The following is a 24,205-nucleotide window of genomic DNA, read 5'->3' on the forward strand; positions in this document are numbered from 1 at the left end:
ATCTCCTTCGTCAGTTTTTGGTAGCGCCAAGGAGGTTAGGTTAGGTTAGGTTAGGTTATAATCTATTCTGTGTGTGAAGATCTTAACCTCCAAGGTTGAGATGGATACTATGACACCTCTTTGCTTGGAGACAAGTGCTGCAATACGATTTTGGCTATTAAAAAGATGGTGAATTCATGTGAATGAGCTATGAGGTATGTCTCAAAAACAACATGGCAGATACTGTAGACTCTGTCCTCAGTTATTCGATCAGTTGTGGGAATTACCAGCCAAGTTTTATAAATATATGAGATGTAGGGGAAAACACCATGCCACAAAAGTTAAAAATGTTTTAACATTGTGATGCCGCTCTCCTTTTCCAAGTGCTAATTAGCATCAGAAGCTTTGAAACCAACATGCAGTATCTGATGTTTTTCATTTTTATATGTGTGTTTTGCAAACTGTGTAGTTTCAGTGATACGCCACTTTAAAGATCTCTCCAGAACATGTTGTTCAGTGTATGGTTTGTAATGCTACAGTGGTAGAATGTGCAACTTTGACATGTAAAGGTTTTGCCAATGAGGTTATGAGCACATGATGGTTAATTTACGTGGGAAAAGTAGATTAATTTTCTGTGTTATTGTGCAAGGATAAAATTTGTGTGTGAACAAGTAAGGATTATTTAATTAAAGAAAGTTAAAATATGTGATTTCACAACAGCTTATTTTATTCTAAAATTGATGACAATTAACGCAATGCTGGCAGTATATTCAGATGATCAGATTAAAGTACTGGAAACTTCAATGCTCTTTAAACATTTGTGCAGTGGATTTGAGAAAGTAAATAACATCATTTCTGCTTGGAATATTATTTTGGGTTGAGAATAACTTTTAATGAAGGAAATAGTCTATACTATAGTTCTTTTAGTGAACTTGCATGAGACTTATCTCCAAAAGTTGGTACTTAATTAATTTAATGCTCTGTTTTGTAGTATTTGGGATGCAAGAATGAAAATATTAGCTTTAAATTTAGTTTTTAGGGCCTCACAAATAGCATCCAATGTATCACACAAGAACTTCGAAATTATACTTTTCAGAATGTGGTATAAGCTTAAATATTTGAAAGATGTAATTGCCAGAACTGCATCCTCAGTTTATCAGATTTAACAGTGCTCGCTTCACATCTCTACAAATACTGGAAATTAGTTTTCATGATCTGAAAGTGTTTCATGAATGGCTCTTTGGCTTTACTCACTTGAGATGATTCCTGAAGACCTCAGTTGTCAGCGGAATCACGAGATATCAGTGCCCCTGTGACTGTAGCCTTAGATATATGCATCTTTAACTTGACATGCTATAAAGAATACCACTATTTCAATGCTGTCATTATAAGATTGGAAGCGCCTGCTGGTACCTGTCTCCCACAGGATGTACTGGCGTATAGGAAATGAAATGATGGATGTCATTGAAATGTAGGTTTTTCTTGTACAGGCAAGGTACGGTGTAAAGTGATCATATGGAGTATTTTTACTGCAGACAATGTCTGCCATTTATACGCTATTGGCTATTGAGGTGGAAGAGAATGGTTAAGTCAAGTCTTCTGATCTTATGTTCTGGAGAGCATCCTGTTCTCTTGGATGCTGTGTGTCTCATACTGATATCTATGGATTACTGTATACTTAAAGCTGTTGCCTGTCTTACATTTTATGTGGCAAGTACCTACAGTTTCATTCTCTGTGCTAAGCAGCATTTAGTTAATGAGACATTCATATGCATATAATGAAAACATTTTTCATGAAATCTGTTTGTACTGTTTTCTAAGTGTTGTTATGGATGCATTCTGTATGAGTCAGTCATATCTTTATTTTAAGGAAGACACTCAAAGATCATAGAATTGAAACAAAAATTACTATTAATTTGAATGTTATTTTACTGCTGCAGAAAAATAAGGTAGAGCTGAAATCAGTAGACGAAACATTACTTGTATTATAGTTAAGTCTTGAAGGTGTTCACAAAAATTGGAGAAATTTTTTTCCTTGTGTAATGTGAGGATAACACAACAGGTTTGATTATTTCTGCCCTTGTACCTTTTAAAAGGAGGACATACACCCTCACATTTAAAAGGGGAGATTGTATTTTGCAAGCATTTAAAATTTAAAAAGTTGTAAAAGTGATCTGTTATTTATTTTATTATTCATTATTGTTCCTGTTATTATTCATCTGCAGAAGTCTGCTTTCATAATAGTATATTAATTTGTTTAACTGAACTTATCAGAGTTCTAATTGTACATCTTCATCTGTTTCAGATGCTTGCTATTAATTTATATGCACTTCACCAGAGGAAAGACTGCGCGTTTTTAAACAAATCCACAGTCCTGTCTGATTCAGGACTTGAGGCCAGTGAGCTGCAAGCAAAACGACTAGTTCTGCATCTAGTTGCTGGCTCACTTTCTGCATTTCTTCTTCCTGTTTACACTCTGAAAGATGGAGAAGCATTACTTGATTACTTCGCCTTACCAGCAAGTACGGTTCATTATTTTATATGTGTAAATGAATAGTTAGATGGCAAGCTCATCTCCCTTATACACCAGCCCAGTATTCACAACACTTTCCCCATAAGTTTTTAGCATTTTTCCATAAGTTTAATAAAGACAATAGATATACATAACAGACACTTCAGACGTCCTTCACTATTCACAACAGTCTGTCAGCTCTGGGGTAACTTCTCGATACCGCAACTGTAGAAACCTTGTGCTTTTGGGGTAAAGAACTTGTCAAGCTATGTTTGGAGCGCCCTTTCATCTGGGAAAAAAGTTCCTTGAGGGTTGTTCCATAGTGAGCGGAAAAGGTGAAAATCAAAGGGCACAAGATAAGGTGAATGAGATGGGTGCAGAATGACTTCCCAACCCAACTCCAGTATAGTGTTCTTTGTCAGTCTAGCACAATGTGGGTGGGCAATATTGTGGAGTACCATCACATTACACAGTCTTCTTCATCATAGTTCTTGGATGGTGTCTGCAAGACATCTCAGTTGTTGACAATAAATGTCAGCAGTGATGGTTAAACATCGGGGGAAGCAATTCATAGTACACCACATTGTGGCTGTTCCACCAAATGCATAACATTATCTTATGTGGGTGCACACATGTCTTTGTAAAAGGAGTTGCTGCTTTGCTTGGGGCTCAACCATTCCTCTCTTTTCCTAATGTTGGCATAAAGACACCATTTCTCGTCACAAGTAACCGTACTGGATAGGGATAGACGGTGTTGTTCACAAGCCAATTGATGGCGAGCATGCACGTATTTTTTTTTGTGATTTTGGCTTGGAGCATGTGATATCAATACACCTGATTTTTGAACCTTCCTCATTGCATGAAGATGTCGCATGATGGTGGAATGATCACAGTTCACCACATTTTCCAGTTCTCAAGTACACTAACATGGATCATTGTGGATTAATGCATTTAAACAATCTTCATCAAACTCCAAAGGTCTTCCTAAATGTGGAGAGTCACGAAAGTCAAAACAATTCTACTTAAAATGAAAAAACCATTTTCTTGCCTTTCTCTGTTCGGTGGCATTATCCCTATACACAGCACAAAAGTTTCTGGCTGTTTTCGCTGCTGTCACCCCTCTGTGGATCTCAAAACAGAAGAATATATCAGAAGTATTCAGATTTCTTCACTTGACACTCCATTTTCTAGTGTCTATAGCCCCTCTCACTATCCCCAAATGACAATATGTTGAACTCAAATAGCGACAGTGAACTACAAATAAAAAAGTACAATTGATAAATAAACTCAGAGCAACTGAAATACCAACATGCAAAACATAAATGCTTCACAGTTGTTGCAAAGTTTCTCACTCTTTGTTAGTCACTTGATTAAGAGTGTATCAATTTCCATATGTTGATCCGAAACAGTACACACTAATAGTATCATTACACACATTACAGTAAACAACTGTTAATTTGCCTGAGTGTCTGTATTGGAATAACACCTTCTGTTTATAAAATCATCAATAACTGTGTACATCCACACACACCAAGAAAAGCAGCAGTAGCTTTTAGGCAGAGTCAATTGTTTCTGATTCTGAAACATGACTGCCAACATTGCCCACTTACTTAAGTCAGTGAAGCAACTGATGTTTGCTGCTAGGACTTTGCTATCTCGTCACATGATTATAATGGCTTAACTTGCACTGATATGTTTCACTCATATTTATGCCACAATAACAAAACCACCAGTGCTGGTGGTAGCTTCAGAGCTTAAATTGTCAAGGAGCCTTCACTTCTTACAGTATTTCTTTCTTTCGTTCTTCCTTACTTCCCGCATACAGCTACTAGCGAATGTTAACATGTAATGCATGTGTCAGGATTGTGTGTATAAATTCTCTTACTATGTTGATGACAATTTAATAGAATATCTCACATTGATCAGGTTACAGGACATCCCACTATTTTAAAGAGACTTACTGAGCTATTTCTTTTCATTTTTCAATGGATTGTCAAAAATTAAAATTGCAAATTGTCTTATTAGTGCAAAATATCTAAAGATCCTTCTATAAGTGTGAAGATTTACTTTTGTAAACTTAATTATGGAAATAAAAACTTTCACTTTTTGTTTTCATCCATATGTACTACCTAATCTTATAGTCAGTGGTTTACCTAATCCTTTTAATCTCCATCTTCATTTGTGAATTTATTGTTATTTCTTTCTTCTTGATACTACTGTTATTATTGTAATCCTGTGATATATCCATTCAACTTCAATCCTGGAGTTAGGACATACTCATAGTCTTCTTGAAGAAGCTGGTCTTTGTAAAAACTGCCATCTATGACCCTTGACTAGTCAGTTCACAATACCCATAACATGAAGTTGGGAAGTTATTCTATAACGAATTATTACTATTGCTGTATTCCCCTTTTATATCAAATTCTTAATTTGCAGATGATGTGTTTGCTGGAAGAATCTAGCACAAACATTCTCCTCCATTTAAGCAAACATAGCTCAGCATCAAGTGATTACTAATCACAATCCATCCATTTTCTTGCCATGAAAAGTCAGTTGCTGCAGGTAGTTTTTATTTTGGCATAGTTTTCTTGCAAAGAATCGTACATGGGAGTAGCTACCTACAATCTACCAGAGCACTCAGTAAGGTTGCTTTTTTTTACCTTTCATTGCCATAGCTTGTGGTGTGGACACTTCTGACATCGTTCTTGTTGACCATAATGTGTACATTTATTTTAACAAGATTTTGCATTACTGTCTCCCATGTTGTTTCCTTACACTGATTGATTACAGGATACTGAAATATAAATTAGCTTTTCATCAGATATCCCGGGACATATCTGATCTAGCATTTTTTATGGCTGAAATGTAAAATTCACCCTCTTCATCACCCTCGTGCACCAGTCTCTTCTTCATGTGCCGGCTGGTGTGGCCGAGTGGTTCTATGCACTTCAGTCTGGAATCACGCAACCACTATGGTCGCAGGTTCGAATCCTGCTTCGGGCATGGATGTGTGAGATGTGCTTAGGTTGGTTAGGTTTAAGTAGTTCTAAGTTCTGGGGGACTGACGACCTCAGATGTTAAGTCCCATAGTGCTCAGAGCCATTTGAACCATTTCTGCTCGCTGTAAATTTTGTGCTGCCAGTTGTTGGAAATTTGTTTTTCCACCTTCTTTATTCTGATAAAATCTCAAGTAATAAAGAAACCTTTATTTGTTTTTGTGATGCCAGATTTTCTTCCTACCTCACTGCCGTCAGGATACACATTCCTTACGTATCACTACAATTTACTCTCCTTACTGACAGTGAAAGGAAACTGGAATACTGCAGTTTCTGTTAAGAATATTACTGTCATAAAATTCCATTTTTAATCTAATCACAATGGAGAATATAACAAAAACCAAGCAAGAAATTACTAGTAATTATACAACATATGGAGTAAGGTCGTATAACACACAAAAACTTGGACATCGACTACAAAAAAAAATCAGCTGTGAATGCAAGATCATATTTTGTGAATGGTGAATTTGAGGGAAAAACCTCATATTAGTAGGATAAATATGTACGGGCTGTATATTATAAGCAGCATACAAAATTACATTTCACTTCATATTTGGTTGTACATCATGAAATTCTTGTAATATTAAATTAGCTTATCCCTCATTTCTTCCATCTTTAGGCTAGTATTGTGTTGAGATTGTCTCACCTTTTACGTGTGCTGCATATACTGCTTGCTTCACTCATATAAGAGCTACTATCAGTAAACAAATGGCCAATTTAATATGTTTTTGTAATCCATGATACAAACAGAGCACTCACTTATGTCACTGCAGCACCTACTTGTAATAACATCAAAATCTGCACATAGAATAAAGTGTTTATTTGCAGAAGAAATTAAAAAGAATTACAACTCTGTGTAAACAAAAGTAGTGGACCTGTATTACTAAACTTTCTCAGCATGATCAGTGTTAACATTGTTCAATTGTATCTCTGATTTTTGATCTGATGGTGATCAGTTGCGCAGGATTTCCATTCTTCTTCCCTTTATATTTGCAAATTTTTCAGTCTCTCTTTAACTGAAGTCAGGAACTCCTAAAATGAGGTCTTGTTCAGTAGATAGCATAGCAAATTCTGATAATCATTCTTGGTCCATAATATACCGTAAGAAAGTTTTGTGTCTTTTCAGTGATGAAAAATAACATTCTGCTTCTGAAATGTTCATTGTAATTATAATTATCAGTTTCAAGAATTTCACAGATTCACTCAATGTAGTACAAAGATTATTTATCTGTTATGTAATCCAGCAACTCAAAGCTCCACACACATACTTTTGAACTCCTCTCTTCCATTAGTAAGAGAGTGGCTTCAGTTTGAAGTTTCTTTGTTTCCAAAAAAGAACATTATTCAATAGCAGCTCTAAAAGAAGGTTCTGAAAAACTGGAAGAATAAGTGGCGAATTTCTTGGGTAAAAAGAGAGGGGCTGGAATTGGGGTGTCCAATGAATTTGAATCACATACTTATTTTGCCTTCTGCAGTAGTTTACACACCACTCCTCCATCTTCAGTCCTCTCTCATGTATGATACTTGTGCAAATCTGTTGAATTTGCATTGACACTTTTCCCATTGTTTGCAACTTCACACTCAAAAGCTGTCAGCTGATTTTGTACATATGTTGGGTCAGTATCCCTTTTTTATAGCCGATTACAAACTAGCAGTGGCCTCATATCATGTACCTATAGAAAATACAGACGATAATGAAAAAGACAGTTTCTATGAAGACCTAAAATGAATGTATTAAGATGCACCATTGTACGATGTGAAAACATTTGTAGGTGATGCCAGTGCCAAAGTAGAGAAAGGGGCCTTTCTGAGACCCTACATTTGCCCCCATAGTCTACACAACTCCTCCAACAGCAACTGAATGAGACTACTCAATCTGACAACTTCAAAAAACCTAAGGATTATGAGTACCTGCTTTCCTAGCAAAAACATTTGTAAGATAACATGGAAATCCCCTGACCAAAACCCGCAGAATCAAACAGATCACATATTAGTGGAGACTAGATGCAGAAATGTTATTGAAAATGTAAAATCTCGAAGAGGTGCAGGAATAGGATCAGACCATTGTCTTGCGCTGACAACTATTAGTGAAAGGATGGAATGCAGAAACTGCAGGATAAGAGATGCAGACTGCAAAATAAACACAGATTTACTGAAAAAGGACAACAGTAATATGCAATTGAAATTCGAAACAAGTTCTATGCCCGAGAAGAAGAGGAAGATAATGTAGACAGATTATGGTCCATGCTCAAGATCAAAGTCAAACACATAGCAAATGAAGTGCTGAAACCAATTGAGAGAGGCAGGAGGAGCATAACAAAAGATGTTTTTACAATAAGTGTAGACATGCTGTCAACAAGATGAAAGAGGCTAAAAGGTTATGGCTGTCAAACAAGCAAGATAAAACATTAAGATAGGCATATGTGGAGGCAGCTAGAGAAGCAATAGAAGTCCTCCAAACAGAAAAGCGAGATGTATATAAACAGCAAGGTAACACTGGCTGAAAAGGATCAAACAGTTGGCAATGCAAGAGACTTTTACAAGACAGTCATGTTCTTCAAGAATGGGTACAACGTGAGGATTGGAGTTATCAAAGGGCAAGCAAGACAATTAATAACTGATCAAACAAAAGTTATGGAGGAATGGAAAAACTATTTCGAAAGTCTCATGAATGTAGACCACACCATCAACAGTGCCAGATGAAGAAGAAGATACAGTAACAATTCTGGGGAATGAGCTGCTGAGCACGGAAGAGGAGGAGAAGCTATAAAAATGCTAAAGAGAGGAAAGCCACCAGGAATAGATGACAAACATGCAGAATGCTGATAGAGAGATCCTACAAGGATTTTGGAGCAAAGGCAGGATCACAGCAGAATGGAAGCAGTCTATCATCTGCCCAGTATTAAAGAAAGGAAACCCAATGAGATGCAGCAACTGTTGAAGACTTAACTTACTATGAAGAAGTTGCAAGATCCTGAGCATGTTGTTTCTAAAACGGCTGACACTGTACATTGAAGAGGTATTTGGATTCCAACAAACAGGGTTTCGAAAGGGAAAATGCACCATAGACTAACTATAAATGCTACCAAAGTGCTGGGAATTTCACAGAGATGTCCACTGCCTTTTTGTGGATTTCCAAAAAGCATATGATAATGTGGACAGGCAAGCAAAATGGCAGGAACTGGAAAGAGTGCAGGTTCTAGAAAAGTAATGAATAACACAACCATGTATACAAGAGAGAACATGGGTGGTGAAAGTGAATGGAAAGATTTTGGAGAAATTAGAGGTGAAGGTTGTTGTGCAACATGACTGTCTCTCCTCCGTTCTGTTTAATCTAGTTCTGGAAAGAGCACTGACTAAGTTCATAAGCCTGGATACTGGAATACAGCTGGATAGAAGAATAAACACTCTGGCTTATGTGGATGATGTATAAATAGCACAGAATGAGCAAGATCTGGTTCAGATGGCAAGTGTGTTAATGGAAGAGACGGTGAGAGCAAGTTTGAAGATTAATGTGTAGAAGATCTAATAGCTGTTGTGAGCAGAGAGAATAATGACAGACATTTAGATTTAGATAGTGAAATCTTTGAAAGTGTAAAAGAGTTCAAATATCGTGGGCACTCCTCAGTGAAAGGAATGAGATAGTCCAGGAAATAATAGCAAGAACCCAGGCTGGAAATAGGTCAAGGTTTGCACTCTGAAAACTGCTGCAATCCCGATTTCTATCAGGATCCACAAAGATAAGGATCTACAGGACAGTAATATAACCTGTCATCCTATACGGAGCATATATCTGGACTGTGACACAGAAGATAGAAAACACCTCACATTTGAGAATGCTGCTCTGAGACAGATTTTTGGGCCAGTTAAGGATGGAGACAACTGGAGAAAAGTAAAAACTGAGAATAGCAGGAGTTGTACAAGTGCTGGACGTAGTGGCTGTGATTAAAGAGAGGAGGCCGAAGTGGTAGATGCATGTAATGTGGCGAGAAAGCCAAATCACCAGGCAGGTGGTGGAAGAAAACAGAGGCAACAGACTGAGGGGAAGACCGGACCTGAGCTGGATTGATGGGATTAGAGAGGATATGTGTAAGAAGCAACTAGCTGGAGACGACTACATGGACAGAAGAAGATAGAGGAAGGTGACTGACGAGGCCAACAACAAACTACAGTTTGTGTGGCCAACCTAGTAAGTAAGTAGCTGATTATAAAAAATAACCTCATGGATCATAATTTTATGAAAAAATGAGAGCTAGAAAATGAACTGTTCACCCTTCAAAATCATTTCTAAACCGCATATTTGTCGGATAGTATTTTCATTACACTGTTTTACCCCAGTGGTAATTTTATTTGTGCACTTCATATCTTCTTCCCTATATCAGAAAATAGTGTTCACATTCCTTGATTGGAAATTCCAATGAGTAGACACTGAATGTGGCAGCTATTTTCACACTATTTTGTTGACACTTGATATTCTTTGTGGAATTGCGGAAGAGACGCTGCAAATGCCTTGAAATTTGGTGATAAATATTCATGCTTTTTTATTAATCAAAGCAGCTTTTTTTAAGCATAATTAGATTCAACTGGTGAGTGTAACTATGAATGTTATAAGTATTGGAAAACTTTTACTTAACAAGAGCCTTCACCAATTGTGACAAATCACTCGTGTCTGCTGTATCATCATATGTTTGCATGATTGGTTTGTAGTGGTTTATCTGTTCTATGATGTACATTGCCAAAGACTGGGCATCATACTTTTCTTTTGCTGTGAAGTCCCAAAATATTTCAACAGATCTTCCATTAATGAAGTACCTATTAACTATACACATCTGGAAAACACAGGCTACATCACTGGTTTTGTCAGCTATTACAGCAAAAGGCTCTACACACTAATTTCCTCTTGGCATACTTGAAGCATGCATTGGATTACAATATGGATGGTTTTTGAGGTGCCTTTGAAAACTGTTACTTTTTTTAAATGCTATTTTAATACTAAGTCTAATTTTACACTAAAATTAATCAAGGCTCAAAAAGCGCAGATCAGAATAGGCTTAAATTGCATCATGTCCTCTGAGAGGAAGCTCTAGTGCAACACAGAAACAAATACAGTTAATAATTAGATTTAGTATATACCTATTAGTGGTAACTTATTGGTTGTGTAATGCAAAGGACCTCCTGTACTCACTGTCAAATTGGGTAGCTCTGTTTACATTGCTTATGATTGATAGAAAACAAACTTTCTTCGGTCCATGTGAGTAATGTTTTGAATCTAATTTTGTCGTGGGTGTAGTGAATGACACAGACACTGTGTTCAGTGCACAGTAGTTCACCTCCAAATAATAAACAATGAAAACAATGTAAGACTCTTTTTCAAATCAAGACAACGCAGCCATTTGTGCTTGCTGTACAGTTCTGAGTTAACATTTCAACTGAAGTGGCAACTTTTCATTTTAACTGTCTGCAAAATTGTTAAAGTAGAAATTGCCCTATTCAGCCTCTCAATTTGCAATTTTACTTCAAACATGCATAAATTTAAGGTTTCAGAGAGTGAGGAAATTGCCCAATTCTTCTTCTTTTTATTTAGACGATGCAGAGAAAATAAGTACTTCACTTGCAGCCACATGTGAACTTGTAAGAAGAAGGTGTAAGAACCCCACATTGTTTGAAGAGCTGACAGCTCCGGTTCTCTCCGGAATAGTTTGGGCACTGTTTCTGTGGCTCGCAGGGCAGCTTGAGTTGTATGTTTATGCATCGAAGGCCCATATTAGAGTATAGTGTTGCCAAGCATTTCCTCTGCACCACACACCCCCATAAGACACCCAAGTCTGCGTTTGCAAGCACAATGTAATGCCACGTCACTGTCGGCACATTTCCATCCCACTCTACTGCATCCAGTAACTTGAGGTGGGGCATGTCAGAAGAGAGAAATGGTGCCCTACTTCTCCACTTGTATAGAAAAATCAAAAAGCAAATGCATTTTAACAGACGTATTCGTAGTGGTAGCACAAACTTATACAGGAGCCGTTTCTGCACCTGACATGCCAAAAAATAACACAGTCATTCTGATATTGTGTATTGAACTTCACTAGGCTTTACAATAGGAGGTATATGAGAGAATTGCTCTATCAATTTCCCCTTAGTTTGTGTAGATAAGTTCAGTTTACTGGCAGTCCTTATACAATACGTACCTGACTAGTTGATATCTAGTTGTTACAGAAGTGGCAGCATCAAATGCAAATACAGTTAGAGTATATAGTATTGAGCTGGAAAATCTCTCTGGCAGGAAGTGATTGTAGATGTCATAGTGCTAGGTATCTGTAACAACTAAGATTAATTTACAACTATGAATTTCAATCTAGAGACTAGAAAAAGAAATGCCAAAACTGAATTGATTCATGCAGCAAAAAAAAAAATCTATTTCCTTCATTCTGCACTGGTGTTTAAATAGTGTTTTTGATGTGATTTAGATTACTTATAACAGCACCAAGCAGTTGAACATTTGCCACAGATGTAGCAGCAAGCCACACTAACCTCTTTGAGGACTCAGTGTTTTGGAGAACAGGTTCTTGATTCACATGTATGCTCTGCTTCATCCTGTGCTTTGTATCTTCACCAATTTTGTGTACTATATCTACTATCTGAGATATTTAATATTATGAAAACAAAACACGAGCTGCCTTAATATTGGCAAAAATACAAATAGCGTAATGGACCCATCAGATCAATGCAGTCCTCTCCCAGCTGCCTTGTAGTCCCACAGCAAGATGAAGATAAAAACCTAACCAGTACATGGATGCAGTATTACAGTGGATTTAGAACTCCTGTGGAGGAAATAATGCTTCTTGCATTTAGTACAGCCATGTCTGCGTGCTGGGAAAGTCTTAGATAATTCTAAGAGACTTGAGTTCTGAAAGATTAGGTGGGAATTTCATCTGTTTGTTGACGGATGCAGATGACTGTACTGAGCCATTTTTTTACAAATTATTTTGTAATGTGCTCCTTTGGGGAACAGTCAGTTATGTTGCCTTTGTGTAAGGTGAAAGAGTGATTTTAGTTGATATAGTATTTGGTGGTTAGTCACAGTTGCCTCCAGAGCACTTCCTGAGGTACCATCGAGTACATTTTACTTTTACGGAAAGCGTGCTCAGTAGAAAATCAGAGTACATGATTCATAATTTCAATCTTTTTATCTTCAGTACATTCAGACACAGGTAATTCCAAATTCAGCTTTTTATAATTTTGATTTTGGCCAGGCCAAGTGCATGTTTTTAATAGAAATTACTGTTGCAGTGAAATTAGTTTATTGACTGGTTGCAGCTTCTGATGGGCAGTCCAATCCAGCTTTCTGTAGTCTCTGTTTTGCTGTCTTCATTGAGCAACAGGTAGAGGTAACCTCTTTCATGTTCAACAGCTCAGTCCAGCCAGTATTAAGACTCATGGAGGGTAATAATCCTCAGACTTGAAGGATTATACCAAGTCATGTGGCTATAGTGGCATACAGTATGGCTTTACAATGTAGCACTGCATTATGGGTAATAGGACTCTCTTTTGACCTCCAGAAGGTATATTTTATTACACACGTGTCCTGATGCACTTGTGCTTGTAAGTTGAGGGTCTACTAAGTCTATGGAATACTCAAAGGTGCAGTGATTATCTGTGCCCTATGGAAAATGGTTCCGACTGACTTGAATTGTAATGTTTCATGCTTGATCTTGGCTATCTGAGGGATTCTTATCACCTGACAAACTTTCGCTACTGCCTGAGAGAGAGAGAGAGAGAGAGAGAGAGAGAGAGAGAGAGAGAGAGAGAGAGAGAGAGATTCTTCTTTTTTATGTTAAACAATAGTAGACAAAAATGCAGTTTCTTATTTCCTGGTTTCATTGTTCCAGTCAAACTCACATTGGATTGGATTCATTTAGAAAGCGAAGTGCTACAGGAAGAAGCATTTGCGACCAGAAGACAGATATGGCCAAGCCTTTGTAAGCTGTTGAATGTGATCCAGCCATACCTTGCTGACTTTTCTGCAGACAAGTGTAAGTTATGTGATAAATAAATTGTATGTAATGTGCCTTTAGATTTTTCGTAAGGCAATGAAATGCAATCATTGTAAAGTACTTCATTTGCAGTATTAAGAGGAATAAGAGGAGTGAAGAATATTGTAATGAACTTTATTTTGTAAGAAAGAATGCATAGTATGTTGGATTACAGAAATTATCAGGAGTAACCAGGTAATTATTGTCTTTCTTCTTCAATTCTTATTGGTATCATCTGTGTCCTCATCCTCTACTCTTAACATTTACTTTCTGGAATGCTAGTACGGCTAGCAGGGCAATGAAAAATATATTTCTATCTTAAAAAGATACTGTAGTAAGTAGAAAAAAAAGTAAATATGGTATCTTGCTGTACATAAACATAAGTAGTGTAGTGTAACAAGTTAAGATTCCTGTAAACTACTGACAGCAGTGTAACTTCACTCAAGTAGGTACAATTCTGCTCTTTTGTGGTTCCTGTTGAAATTATATGTTGATTATTGTATTTTTGCTTATGGTATTGTGTGTGACAATTGAATAGATGAAAGCTATGGTGAGGCAGAAGTGTTCAGAATTCTAGTTATTAATACTTAAAAGAGGAGAAGAACGACAAATAGTCTTGCTTCATTCCAGCATACAGGTGTGACTTCAGAGAAAGTGTTTTGAAATGGGCAATAGAAATTCCATTGAAAGGAGAGATCTGACTTTCAGTTGTTTTGTGGGTAAATCACGTTTCACAAAGGTGTTGATAATAAGAGCACAGTTGTTTATAATCAACAGTAAAATAGTTGAAATTTCAAAAAAGAGACGATCTCTAAAAGCAGAAGCTATTCTTTGTTTAATTCCTAGTTTTTTGAAATATCTATCCAAAGTAACACAAAACACCAGTAAAGAATACATGCAAAAGGAAAGTGGCATAGTAGACAGTAGACCAGAAGAAGCTGTGATATCTGGCTGTATGTCTTCTGCCCACAAAAATCTACAAAATAAATGGATACTAGACACAGCAGTAGTTCCATTAAGAAATATAATTGAAGAGTAAGAAACAAGAAATTCTACAATTACAAAATAACTCATGAAAAGCCAGCGTGGAAATTAATCTGACGTGAAGGCAGCGTGCAGACTAAATGGGTAAAGCGGCTCAGTCTTTTTAAGTGGTAAATAACAGGTAATAATAGTTGACAGGTTGTTAAGTGCCAGTCAAAAATAATAAGCGAATGCAGTATGATAATGAGCTGCTTCAGGACAGCGTACTTTTAAAAAGTTAAGCCACCCAAAGGATATACAGAAGCTGGGACTTAGCCCCTAGTTCTATCAACAGGCCCTTCCAGTGCACGTGAGTGCTTTTTGCCTTGGATCATATTTTGTTTTGTATGTGAGAGGTCCATATTAGTTTTGCATCAAGGCTTACTTCTGGATACTTCACTACCCCCTCCACTGGTAGAATTTCATCGGATAGCCTAAGATTCCAGTACATGTCCTGGATATGCTTCCATGTGAACAGCATTACAACAATTTACCTGTTTCTAACCCTTAGATCTGGTTTCCTACACCAGTTTTGCAGAATGTTCAGAGTGCATTTACTCTTGGCAAAAGTAACTTCTAGCATTTAACTGATTAATAAGTTCATTCAGAAATTGTCTCCACAGTCGTGAGGACAAAACCCCACCATGTGGACGTCCCCTGGTATTGGTATGATCGCCATTTTCATATCTGTCACCGTGGCTTCTATCTCTCTTCTACTCAGCATCATCATAATGAACCTACATATACAGAGTGCTTAAAAAAATGGCGGTCCTGTAATTTCTGCATCAGATGTTCACGCACATTGTGATGAAAGTGTGCTGGTGCACCGTCATGCGTGAACCACATTTGTATTTGTCGCTGCAGTAGCCCAACCTACAGCAAGGTAGGCAATACATTAATAAGAAAGTCCAGATATTGTATCCCAGTTAGTCTTCATGGTAGCACTTATGCCCCTATTAATAAATTGCCAAGCACGCCTGCCCATACATTGATTGAGAATTGGTGTTGGTGCCCTCTTTCCTGAATTGCTTTAGGATTTGCATCTGCCCATACAGGCTGGTTATGGAAATTCACAACACCATTTCTTGTGAACCCTGTGTCACTGGTAAATAAAATCTTGGATGTGAACAGTGGGTCTGCGGCACACTTCTGCAACAGCCATTGACAGAACTGCCATCTGCCATGATGATCCTGTGGCCTTAGAGCCTAAATGCACTGCAGACGATAAGGGTACAGCAATTGTTCACGAAGTACCCTCCAAATAGAGTGCGAGACACACCTCCTGCTGCTGCTAATTGTCTCACAGTGGTCCCAGGGCCTTCTTCCACTGAACATTGCACTTGCTCTTCAATGTCAGGCATGTGGACTGTACAGGGCCTTCCGCTGTCAGCCCTCAGAGGCGCAAGGGTGCCTTTCTCTCTCAGACGTTTGATAAGCTGTTCAGCAGAATTTTCCGAGGGCACTCTGCTTTCTGGATATCTTTAAACATAGGGGGCATGGGCTCGCAGGCTGCGTCCATTTGCTAAACCGTAGCAGAATGTCATATCTGCCATTTCACTTGTCAAGATGTAGGATTCCATTGCTAACAAGTGGTGGAAGAGATAAAGTGTAACTGTACTACACCATTTGTACATACAAACAGATCAATAACAGTAAGCACAAGCGAATTCACATTTGGAAGAAAGTAAAACACCATGATAGTTAATCAGGATTGATAGTACTGTACAATAAGGCACACAAACACAACGTAAATTAATGTAGCCTACAACACTACTCCAACTGTGCAACTGATTGCAAATCACTTAATAGTAGGTGGAGTACTGCTGACATGTTTGGTGGAGCGCCAGTGCAACGACTGTGCTAATATCCACAACCAAGCCTTATCCATTCCTTCCTATAAATACGTGTTTATCTCGGAAAGTGTGTGTTTCTGGACACATGTTTATTGGACTTATTTTTCTTGTTTTGATGAGTACTACCACTTCTTAAAGTATTCTACACGTTTCTTTTTAGCACCCTGTATAGTGGCTTTGTTAACCTTGCACTTCTGCGGCTTTCACCATGGATTTGGAGGTGACGCCGCCAAAAGCCCCCTCAGAATCCAGCAAAACGGAAAACGCCATACCTGAAATTTTAGTGCTTTTTTTTTATCTACTTTCTGAAAGGCAGTCGAAGTTCTGTTTCGCATGATTCGCCTCGTTGATACACTTGTTGGTTTTAATCTAGAGAAACATCAGTTTACCTCCTTGTGTTTATGCATTGCATATTTTTATAGTATTTTTCATTAGTTTATTGAGCACAACACTACACACGAAAGAAATAAATCATTAAGAAAAATCTTTCTATATTATTTAAAATAATCTGACAGTGCTCAGGTAGTTGGCAGATTCAACACTTCTAGAAATGAACTGGTTCCGACTGGACGATGTTGTTAAGCCAGGTTCAAAGTACTCTTTTGTCAGGAAAGGAATTTTGTTGATAGATTCTTTTGTGAAATTAGTCAAGTGCAGAAAGGCTTTATCACGCAGTAGTAACACACAATGCTGTTTTTCTGGTCATTATGTGATACTGTGATTGAAAGGCACCTCAGTTATTGGCAACAAATGCCAGCTGCAATGGACACATCCCTGATGAACAGTTTGTACTATGCAACACCCTTTTTCTGCCATCAGGTGCTAAATACGAGGGTTGGAACTTTAATAGTGGCGACCACTTATTTACAGCTCGTACAAAATAGATACGCGTTTCAAAGTTTAAGTGACTTTCAAAGTAGTCACCGGCATTGTGTATAACACGTTGCCAGCGATGTGGAAGTCATAGGATGCTATTAGCAGCACCAGTTGTGTTGACAGTTAGAGCGGCGCTGTCTATTGCTCGAATTTATAGCAGATCTGAAGCGAATGCCGTGCAGTGTTTCCTTCAGTTTAGAAATCGAGCTGAACTCATGAGGGCTTAAGTCAGGGGAGTGCAGTAGGTGGTATAGCACTTAGCAACCCCATCAGTCAAACAAGTCAGTAACAGCTTGCACTGTACGTGCTGGAGCATTGTCCTGCAAAATGGTCAGATCTTGCAGAAAGTATCGTCACTTCTGTCTCTAAGCTGGTCATAGGTTGTGTTCCAAAAATGAACAGCATAGAAACAGAAGTGATGACACTTCCTGCAGGACGTGATGATCATTTTGCAGGACAGTGCTCAAGCACGTACAGTGCAAGCTGTTACTGATTTGTTTGACTGGTGGGTTGCTAAGTGCTATACCACCTACTGCACTCCCCTGACTTAAGCCCTCATGAGTTCAGCTCGATTTCTAAACTGAAGGAAACACTGCACAGCATTCGCTTCAGATCTGCTATAAATTCGAGCAATAGACCGCGCCGCTCTAACTGTCAACACAACTGGTGCTGCTAAGAGTATCCTAGAACTTCCACATCACTGGCAATGTGCTATACACAATACCGGTGACTACTTTGAAAGTCACTTAAACTTTGAAACACACCTGTTTTGTACGATCTGTAAATAAATAGTTGCCACTATTAATGTTCGAACCCTTGTATTACCTGTTCACACTCATTTTTGCTTGAGGAGATGTCTTTGTTAGGGCTTGTCAATTAATTTGTTCTTATAAAGTTAGTCTAAACGTACTGAAACTCGTGGACTCAAAACTTATAACCTTACGTTCACAGTGCAGAAAGTTTAGCACTAGACCACAAGAAGGTACAGCTCTACAATAACTTGAGGGGAAGACAGCACTTCCTGCATAGATTTTCATATCTTGCAATGTCGTCAGATCATATAAATTGCCGGGCTTAGAATTCTGAGGGGCTGTCAGTTTTATTGGCACCTTAAGGAGATAACTCTGATGTAGTCTCCGCAGTGGCCAGCCAGCAGCCAGGTTTTATTTCAAAGATAGTACAATACCCTACATCAGCACCACATCCAGGATTCCATGAAACGGGACTCCATTTTATTACATTCTTCCTTCACAAATTATAACTTTGTTACCACTACAACAGTGCATCGATATTGGATTGGCATACAAGGAGATAGTCGTTGCATCTGAGTTTGACCATCCAAGTTTGTTTTTTGTGATGTCCTTAAATCTCTCAAGATAAATACCAGAATGATTCCTTCGCTCAGAAAACAGTTCAGTTTCTTTCACCATCGTCCCCAGTGTAAGCTCATACTCAGTCTCTACTGAACTCGTCGCCATTGGGATGTTGAATCCCAATCTTAGTTTTATAGGTACATTGGTAACAATACCCTTCTTTTTATTCTACAGAAAGGTTTCCTCTCAGTGACATGATATTTTGCATACAGTAAATGCCTTCTTGAATACTGGCAACAGTGTGTAGTAACCACATCTCATCTGCAGGAATACTTGAGAGAGTGTACAGTTGGACTGAGAATACTCACATTAACTTTTCTGCAGACAAAAATGTATGTATCAGTTTCAATCTCTCGTGCAGATTTTCTGTTGTAATTGACCTGCACCTAAGGAGCATATCAAGCATTCAACTTTGTGTGGGTTATTTGACTACACATTTATTTGGCTGCTACATTTGAGAATCCTAAAGGAAGAGCTTTGAAAGTAGCATCCAAATTTCAACTGTTGGTGTGCTGTGGTTCAGAGTAAACACCACCTATAGCTCTAATTTTATAAATCGTTTTGACTATGGCTGCAATGTATATAGTACAACAGAATCTTTGCACCCGCAGATTTCAGACTCAGCGTACCGAAAGGGTAATACTTCGGTGACTGTTGGTCATGGTACAAGCCCCCATTACCCAGCCTCAGTACTGAGGTTGGTGAGTGGCCACTAGCCGTAAAGCGATTACTCATCATGACGTCAGATGTGTGCAAACAAATGGGCTTTTGATCCCTCTCACAATTGACTTTTTATGAATCAGTAGCTGAGCTGCCAATGACCTATTCATGAGTCACCAAAAAGCAAGTGAGCAGTTTGATCCCCAAGTGCATATAAGGGATTTAAGGATACTAAGCGGAGTTAGAACGGGAAAAAAAATTTCCACATTTTCGGATAATTATCTCATTATAAAATTTGCAATTTTCCAAATAAAATATATGTAACAAACTCGTGTGAGAAGTATATTTTTTTTAATATAATCTACACCCGTTGAAAATGTTAAAATTTTTACGTGCTTTACTTCAAGATCTAATAAAATAGGTAATTTTTTATACACAAGGCTGTGGATTGCTGTTTTATAAAGGTTGTATTCATAGCACTGTATCGTATCATTTCATAGTATAAACACACATTGTATGTTGAAGTGCTAACATTTTTCCAAGGAAAAGGGACGAATAGAGAGGTAAATCTCTCAAAAAGTAAAGTATGGCGCCAAAACGAAGTGTGTGCGATTGCGCGCGTGTACGCGCGTGTGCGTGTGCGTTGTAAAATGAGTGAAGGGCCGGTTAGTTTACATGAAGACAGTGAGGTATCAAATGGACTAGCCAGGAAACTTATCATTAATTGTGCCAGTTGTAAATATACTCATTCATTTTGATATTCTGATAAGTGTGCAGATAATTATCGTGAAGTAAATGTTAGGTGGTTTTATGGATTGAGAGCTATTGGCAAAGGACACTGCAGCAGAAACAATGTGTGTTGTAGATTTTAAAAGGTGGGCGTGGCATATTCATCACAAGTGTGCAGGATTTATTGGAGCTGCTGTGGAATCTGTTGCATTTGAGTCGATGAAGGGTGCTGCAAATGAAGCTGTTGAAATAAATGATGGTATGACTGCCATACCAGTAGTTTTTGGTGGCACTTGGCAGAAGCACAGCTACAGCTCTAAGAATTCTGTTGCTACAGTGGCCAGTGTGGATACTGGAAAGGTAATAGATTTCCAGGATTTTAGCCAAACACTGTTATAAGTGTAAATCAGGGAATGAAGGAGGGCATATCTGCGACAAATTATGAACGAACTAGTGGTGGTATGGAGGCCTCTGCAGCTATTGAAATTTTTAGTCGATCTGTGAATGAAAGGGGAGTGTGTTACACTAAGTTCTTAGGTGATCGAGACTCAAAAGCATATAACAGTGCAGTAGCCGCTCAGCCTTATGGTGAGAAGATTATCACACAACTGGAATGTGCTGGTCATGTCCAGAAGAGGATGGGCACCAGCTTGAGGAAGTTGAAACAAAGTTTGACAGACAAGAAAATTTCTGATGGTGAAACCATAAGAGGCAGGCTGACAGACAAAATGATTGATGAACTACAGCAGTATTATGGGATGACCATTAGAAATAATACTGAGGATTTGTTGAAAATGAAGCAGGCAGTATGGGCTACCTTCTTCCACAGACTCAGCTGATGAAAAACCAGTAACTACCTTTGCCCTCCTGGACCTGATTCATGGTACAATTATCACAATGCCGTGTACTCAAACAGTTCTTACAGCCATAAAAATTCCATCCCAGCAGCAGTCATGGATATCATGAAACCTATTTACAGACACCTGGTAAATCCTGAATTACCGAAGAAGTGTCTGCGTGATCAGACTCAAAATCCCAATGAGCTGTTCAATAATCTTATATGGACTCGCTTACCATGAAATGTTTTTGTTGGAATGAAGACACTAAAGAGGGTGGGGGGGGGGGGGGTCAGTGATGCTGTAATTGCTTTTAATGATGGCAACATTGGTAGGGCGAAAGTGCTACGGCATATGGGAATTAATTCTGGGGCAAACTGCATCAGAGAACTTGAACGGATGGACAGGGTTCGCATTGATAAAGCAGAGTATGCAGCACAGTTGCCCACTAAAATAAAGGTATGATATGTAGTATGGTGCAGGGTGCTTCTGGATGAATAAAAATAAAAAATTAAGCATATATTAAATGATTGAAACTTCAGAAGCCGATCCTGTAAATCTACATTTTTTGTCCCTAAATCTCAGAAACCACTTCGAGTAGAGTATTCAAATTTTCAGGCAGTAATAACATACATATCCTGAGTTTATTGAACTGAAAGAACAACATAATGTTATGTATAATTAAAATTATTTAGAATAACATAGAAAAAAGTACACAAAATTCAACCACGTAATTAAAATATTGTATTTCCGAAATCTGTGGCTGAAATGCAATTATTGTAGTTCAGTAGACTTGGAACTTACAGTTTAATGTTCTGTAAAAGTTTCAAGTCAATGGCTACAGTGGTTCCTGAAATACAGGGAAACCAAGTCCCCAAATTTAACATTGTCAGGATAGGGCGTTCCAACTACCTTTTAAGATTGAAACTTATGGTAAAAATTGGTCTGTATTCTGATTTTTGTATATTCCTAATATGCTTTCAGTATTATGTATTTTCCCTACAAATATGAGACACTGCTTTTTTGTGCATGCTTACATACATGGCACACACAAGTTCTCTGATGCCTTCTGCTGCAGATACTTGACCTGCTTCTGTGTGGTGATTGGAACACGTGGCTTTCCATACAATGTTAATTTCATTTGTTGACAGAATTGTGGACAGCCTATTTTTGATAAATTGCACTCTGTGTGTGTGTGTGTGTGTGTGTGTGTGTGTGTGTGTGTGTGTGTGTGTGTGTGTGTGTGTGTGTGTGCACGCGCCACATTTTCACTAACAGTTTCTTTTTTAATTTTAGGGACATTTGTGCCTCTTCCAGAAGATAAAAATTTGCAGTGTTTCATACCTCTGGAACGGCTGCTGAACAATTATAGGTAAGGTCTCAGTATTCACATGGTAAAGAGCACAATAAAATTAGTGTGTGTATATTGACGAATGATATAGCTTTAATGTGTTGGGATGATCGTCTATAAAACTCGTGACAAATCTTTCTCAATGTAGCGACCTCAATCCAGAATTTGTTGAACACCAGTTATCCATGAATGTATTTAATAATTATCATTAAAGTGAAAGTATAATTCAAAGCTCTCTCTGACTGCAGTTAAAGAAATTCAGTAATAGTAAAAGAAGTGTTTAATTAAAAGTGACACCAAGTATTATCTTAGTGGGAAGCAGATTGTGTCAGATCTCACAGATGCAATGCCTCTGTCTTGTTCTGTGCAGAATGGTGAATAACAGGTCAGTCACAAGAAGTGAACTTGATAAACAGGTCCATTGATGCTGGCCCATGCACACACTAAGCTATTACAACAGTTTGTCAGTAGCATTTTGTTTTGATATGATTATAACCACTGTATTGAGGAAGGTTGTTGCCAGAAAATACCCAAAGAAGAGATGTGTTGAAACTTCTGCTTGTACAGCAGTAAGATGTTCAGGTGTCCATTGTTGTGGAACTGAATCTTGCAATGACTGACGACTGGGTTATTGTAACTGGTCTGTACCAAATCCAATGTTTTCCAACTATTCTGGTTGTTCTGCTCAAACTAGAGAAGGGACACTTGCTCCTTTAGTAATCTGGGCATAGCATTAATAACTTCTGTAAGAAACAAATCTTGAATTATGTAATGAACTACTGTTGTTCCTGGAGTATAGGTACCAGCAAGCTCATTAATAGTGTCCAGTGTGGGTTAAGGGAAGGCAGTCCATATTGAATACCTTGACCCTCTACAGTAAGCTTCCTTAAACTTGCAACATTTCATATAAGTCTGTTTGAGTTCAGTTAATGGGCATGATACACATAGTAGGTACAATCTTCTTCTTGTGTTATCTTCTTAAATTTTTAATCATTGCGTCCCATTATTCATTTATATGTCTTATTTGTAAGATTGTTATGTTGAATAGAGGAGGAGAGTGATGCTATAAATTTTACCATTTTTATTAATAAAATAGGTTGTGTAGTTCCAGCACAAGGCACATTTCTGGATGATTTTGCAGTTTTCATTGTACACAATAATCAGTATCAAAGGTCTGGGTATGGTTTCAGGCAGAATGTCCTTGCATGTTTTTAAGTAATTATGTTATGTCCAAGATGTTGCTTAAATAACTTAGTTTATTTAACGTTCAATATAGTCGGATCAGATTTATTCTGGAGTAGCTGTTAGTTGGTCATTACTGTCTGAGATAAATGAATAAAGGAAAGTAGGACACCACACTCAAAATTTGTATCAACTTGACCTACAGTGTCAATTGCCATACTGTTCACTTCACTTCTTGAGGTCAGTATGTCCAAAATCATAGGGAGAAAACATGGCTGTATTTTTTTAAATTACAGATGTTGTCTGGTAGTATTAAATTTTTTTAACAAATTTTAATTTTGAAAGAAGTAGACAAAAATTTCTTTTCTCATCTATGAGTGGTAAACCAGAAATGAGTTTTTATCCATCTCCTAGTAATATGTAAGGTATTACTAAAGCCTTTGGGGACACTACCTTAGACTGTGGTGCCTGAACACATGGATTGAGGCCACCCCCCCCCCCCCCCCCCCCCCCACACACACACACACACACACACACACACACACATAGAGAGAGGGGGGGACCTATGGCTGTTGTGTTGCTCACCCATTGTAATTGGGCTGCAAGTTGTTTAATAGCTGGATGACAGTAACCACCACCTTGTTAGGAGCTTGTTTTCTGCTCAGCACAGGAGGAAGAGAATAGGCTGGTTGTCTGAACATGGAATCACATTTGCTCCTTAATGTATAAAGCAGCATATTGT

At 38.0% G+C, this 24,205-nt stretch overlaps 1 protein-coding gene across 7 annotated transcripts in view; it reads left to right on the plus strand.

Annotated features, from left to right (window-relative positions):
• The window catches only part of LOC126299523 (uncharacterized), a 204,364-nt gene that overhangs the window by 121,148 nt on the left and 59,011 nt on the right, over positions 1 to 24,205 (plus strand). For all 7 annotated transcript variants that reach the window (XM_049991498.1, XM_049991497.1, XM_049991492.1 and 4 more), the window contains 3 exons: positions 2,285 to 2,501; positions 13,437 to 13,580; positions 22,227 to 22,302. In XM_049991498.1, coding sequence (XP_049847455.1) covers positions 2,285 to 2,501; positions 13,437 to 13,580; positions 22,227 to 22,302 — 437 coding nt within the window. The remainder of the gene's footprint in view (positions 1 to 2,284; positions 2,502 to 13,436; positions 13,581 to 22,226; positions 22,303 to 24,205) is intronic.

The sequence above is a fragment of the Schistocerca gregaria genome, chromosome X (assembly GCF_023897955.1).
Source record: "Schistocerca gregaria isolate iqSchGreg1 chromosome X, iqSchGreg1.2, whole genome shotgun sequence".
Lineage (NCBI taxonomy): Eukaryota > Metazoa > Arthropoda > Insecta > Orthoptera > Acrididae > Schistocerca > Schistocerca gregaria.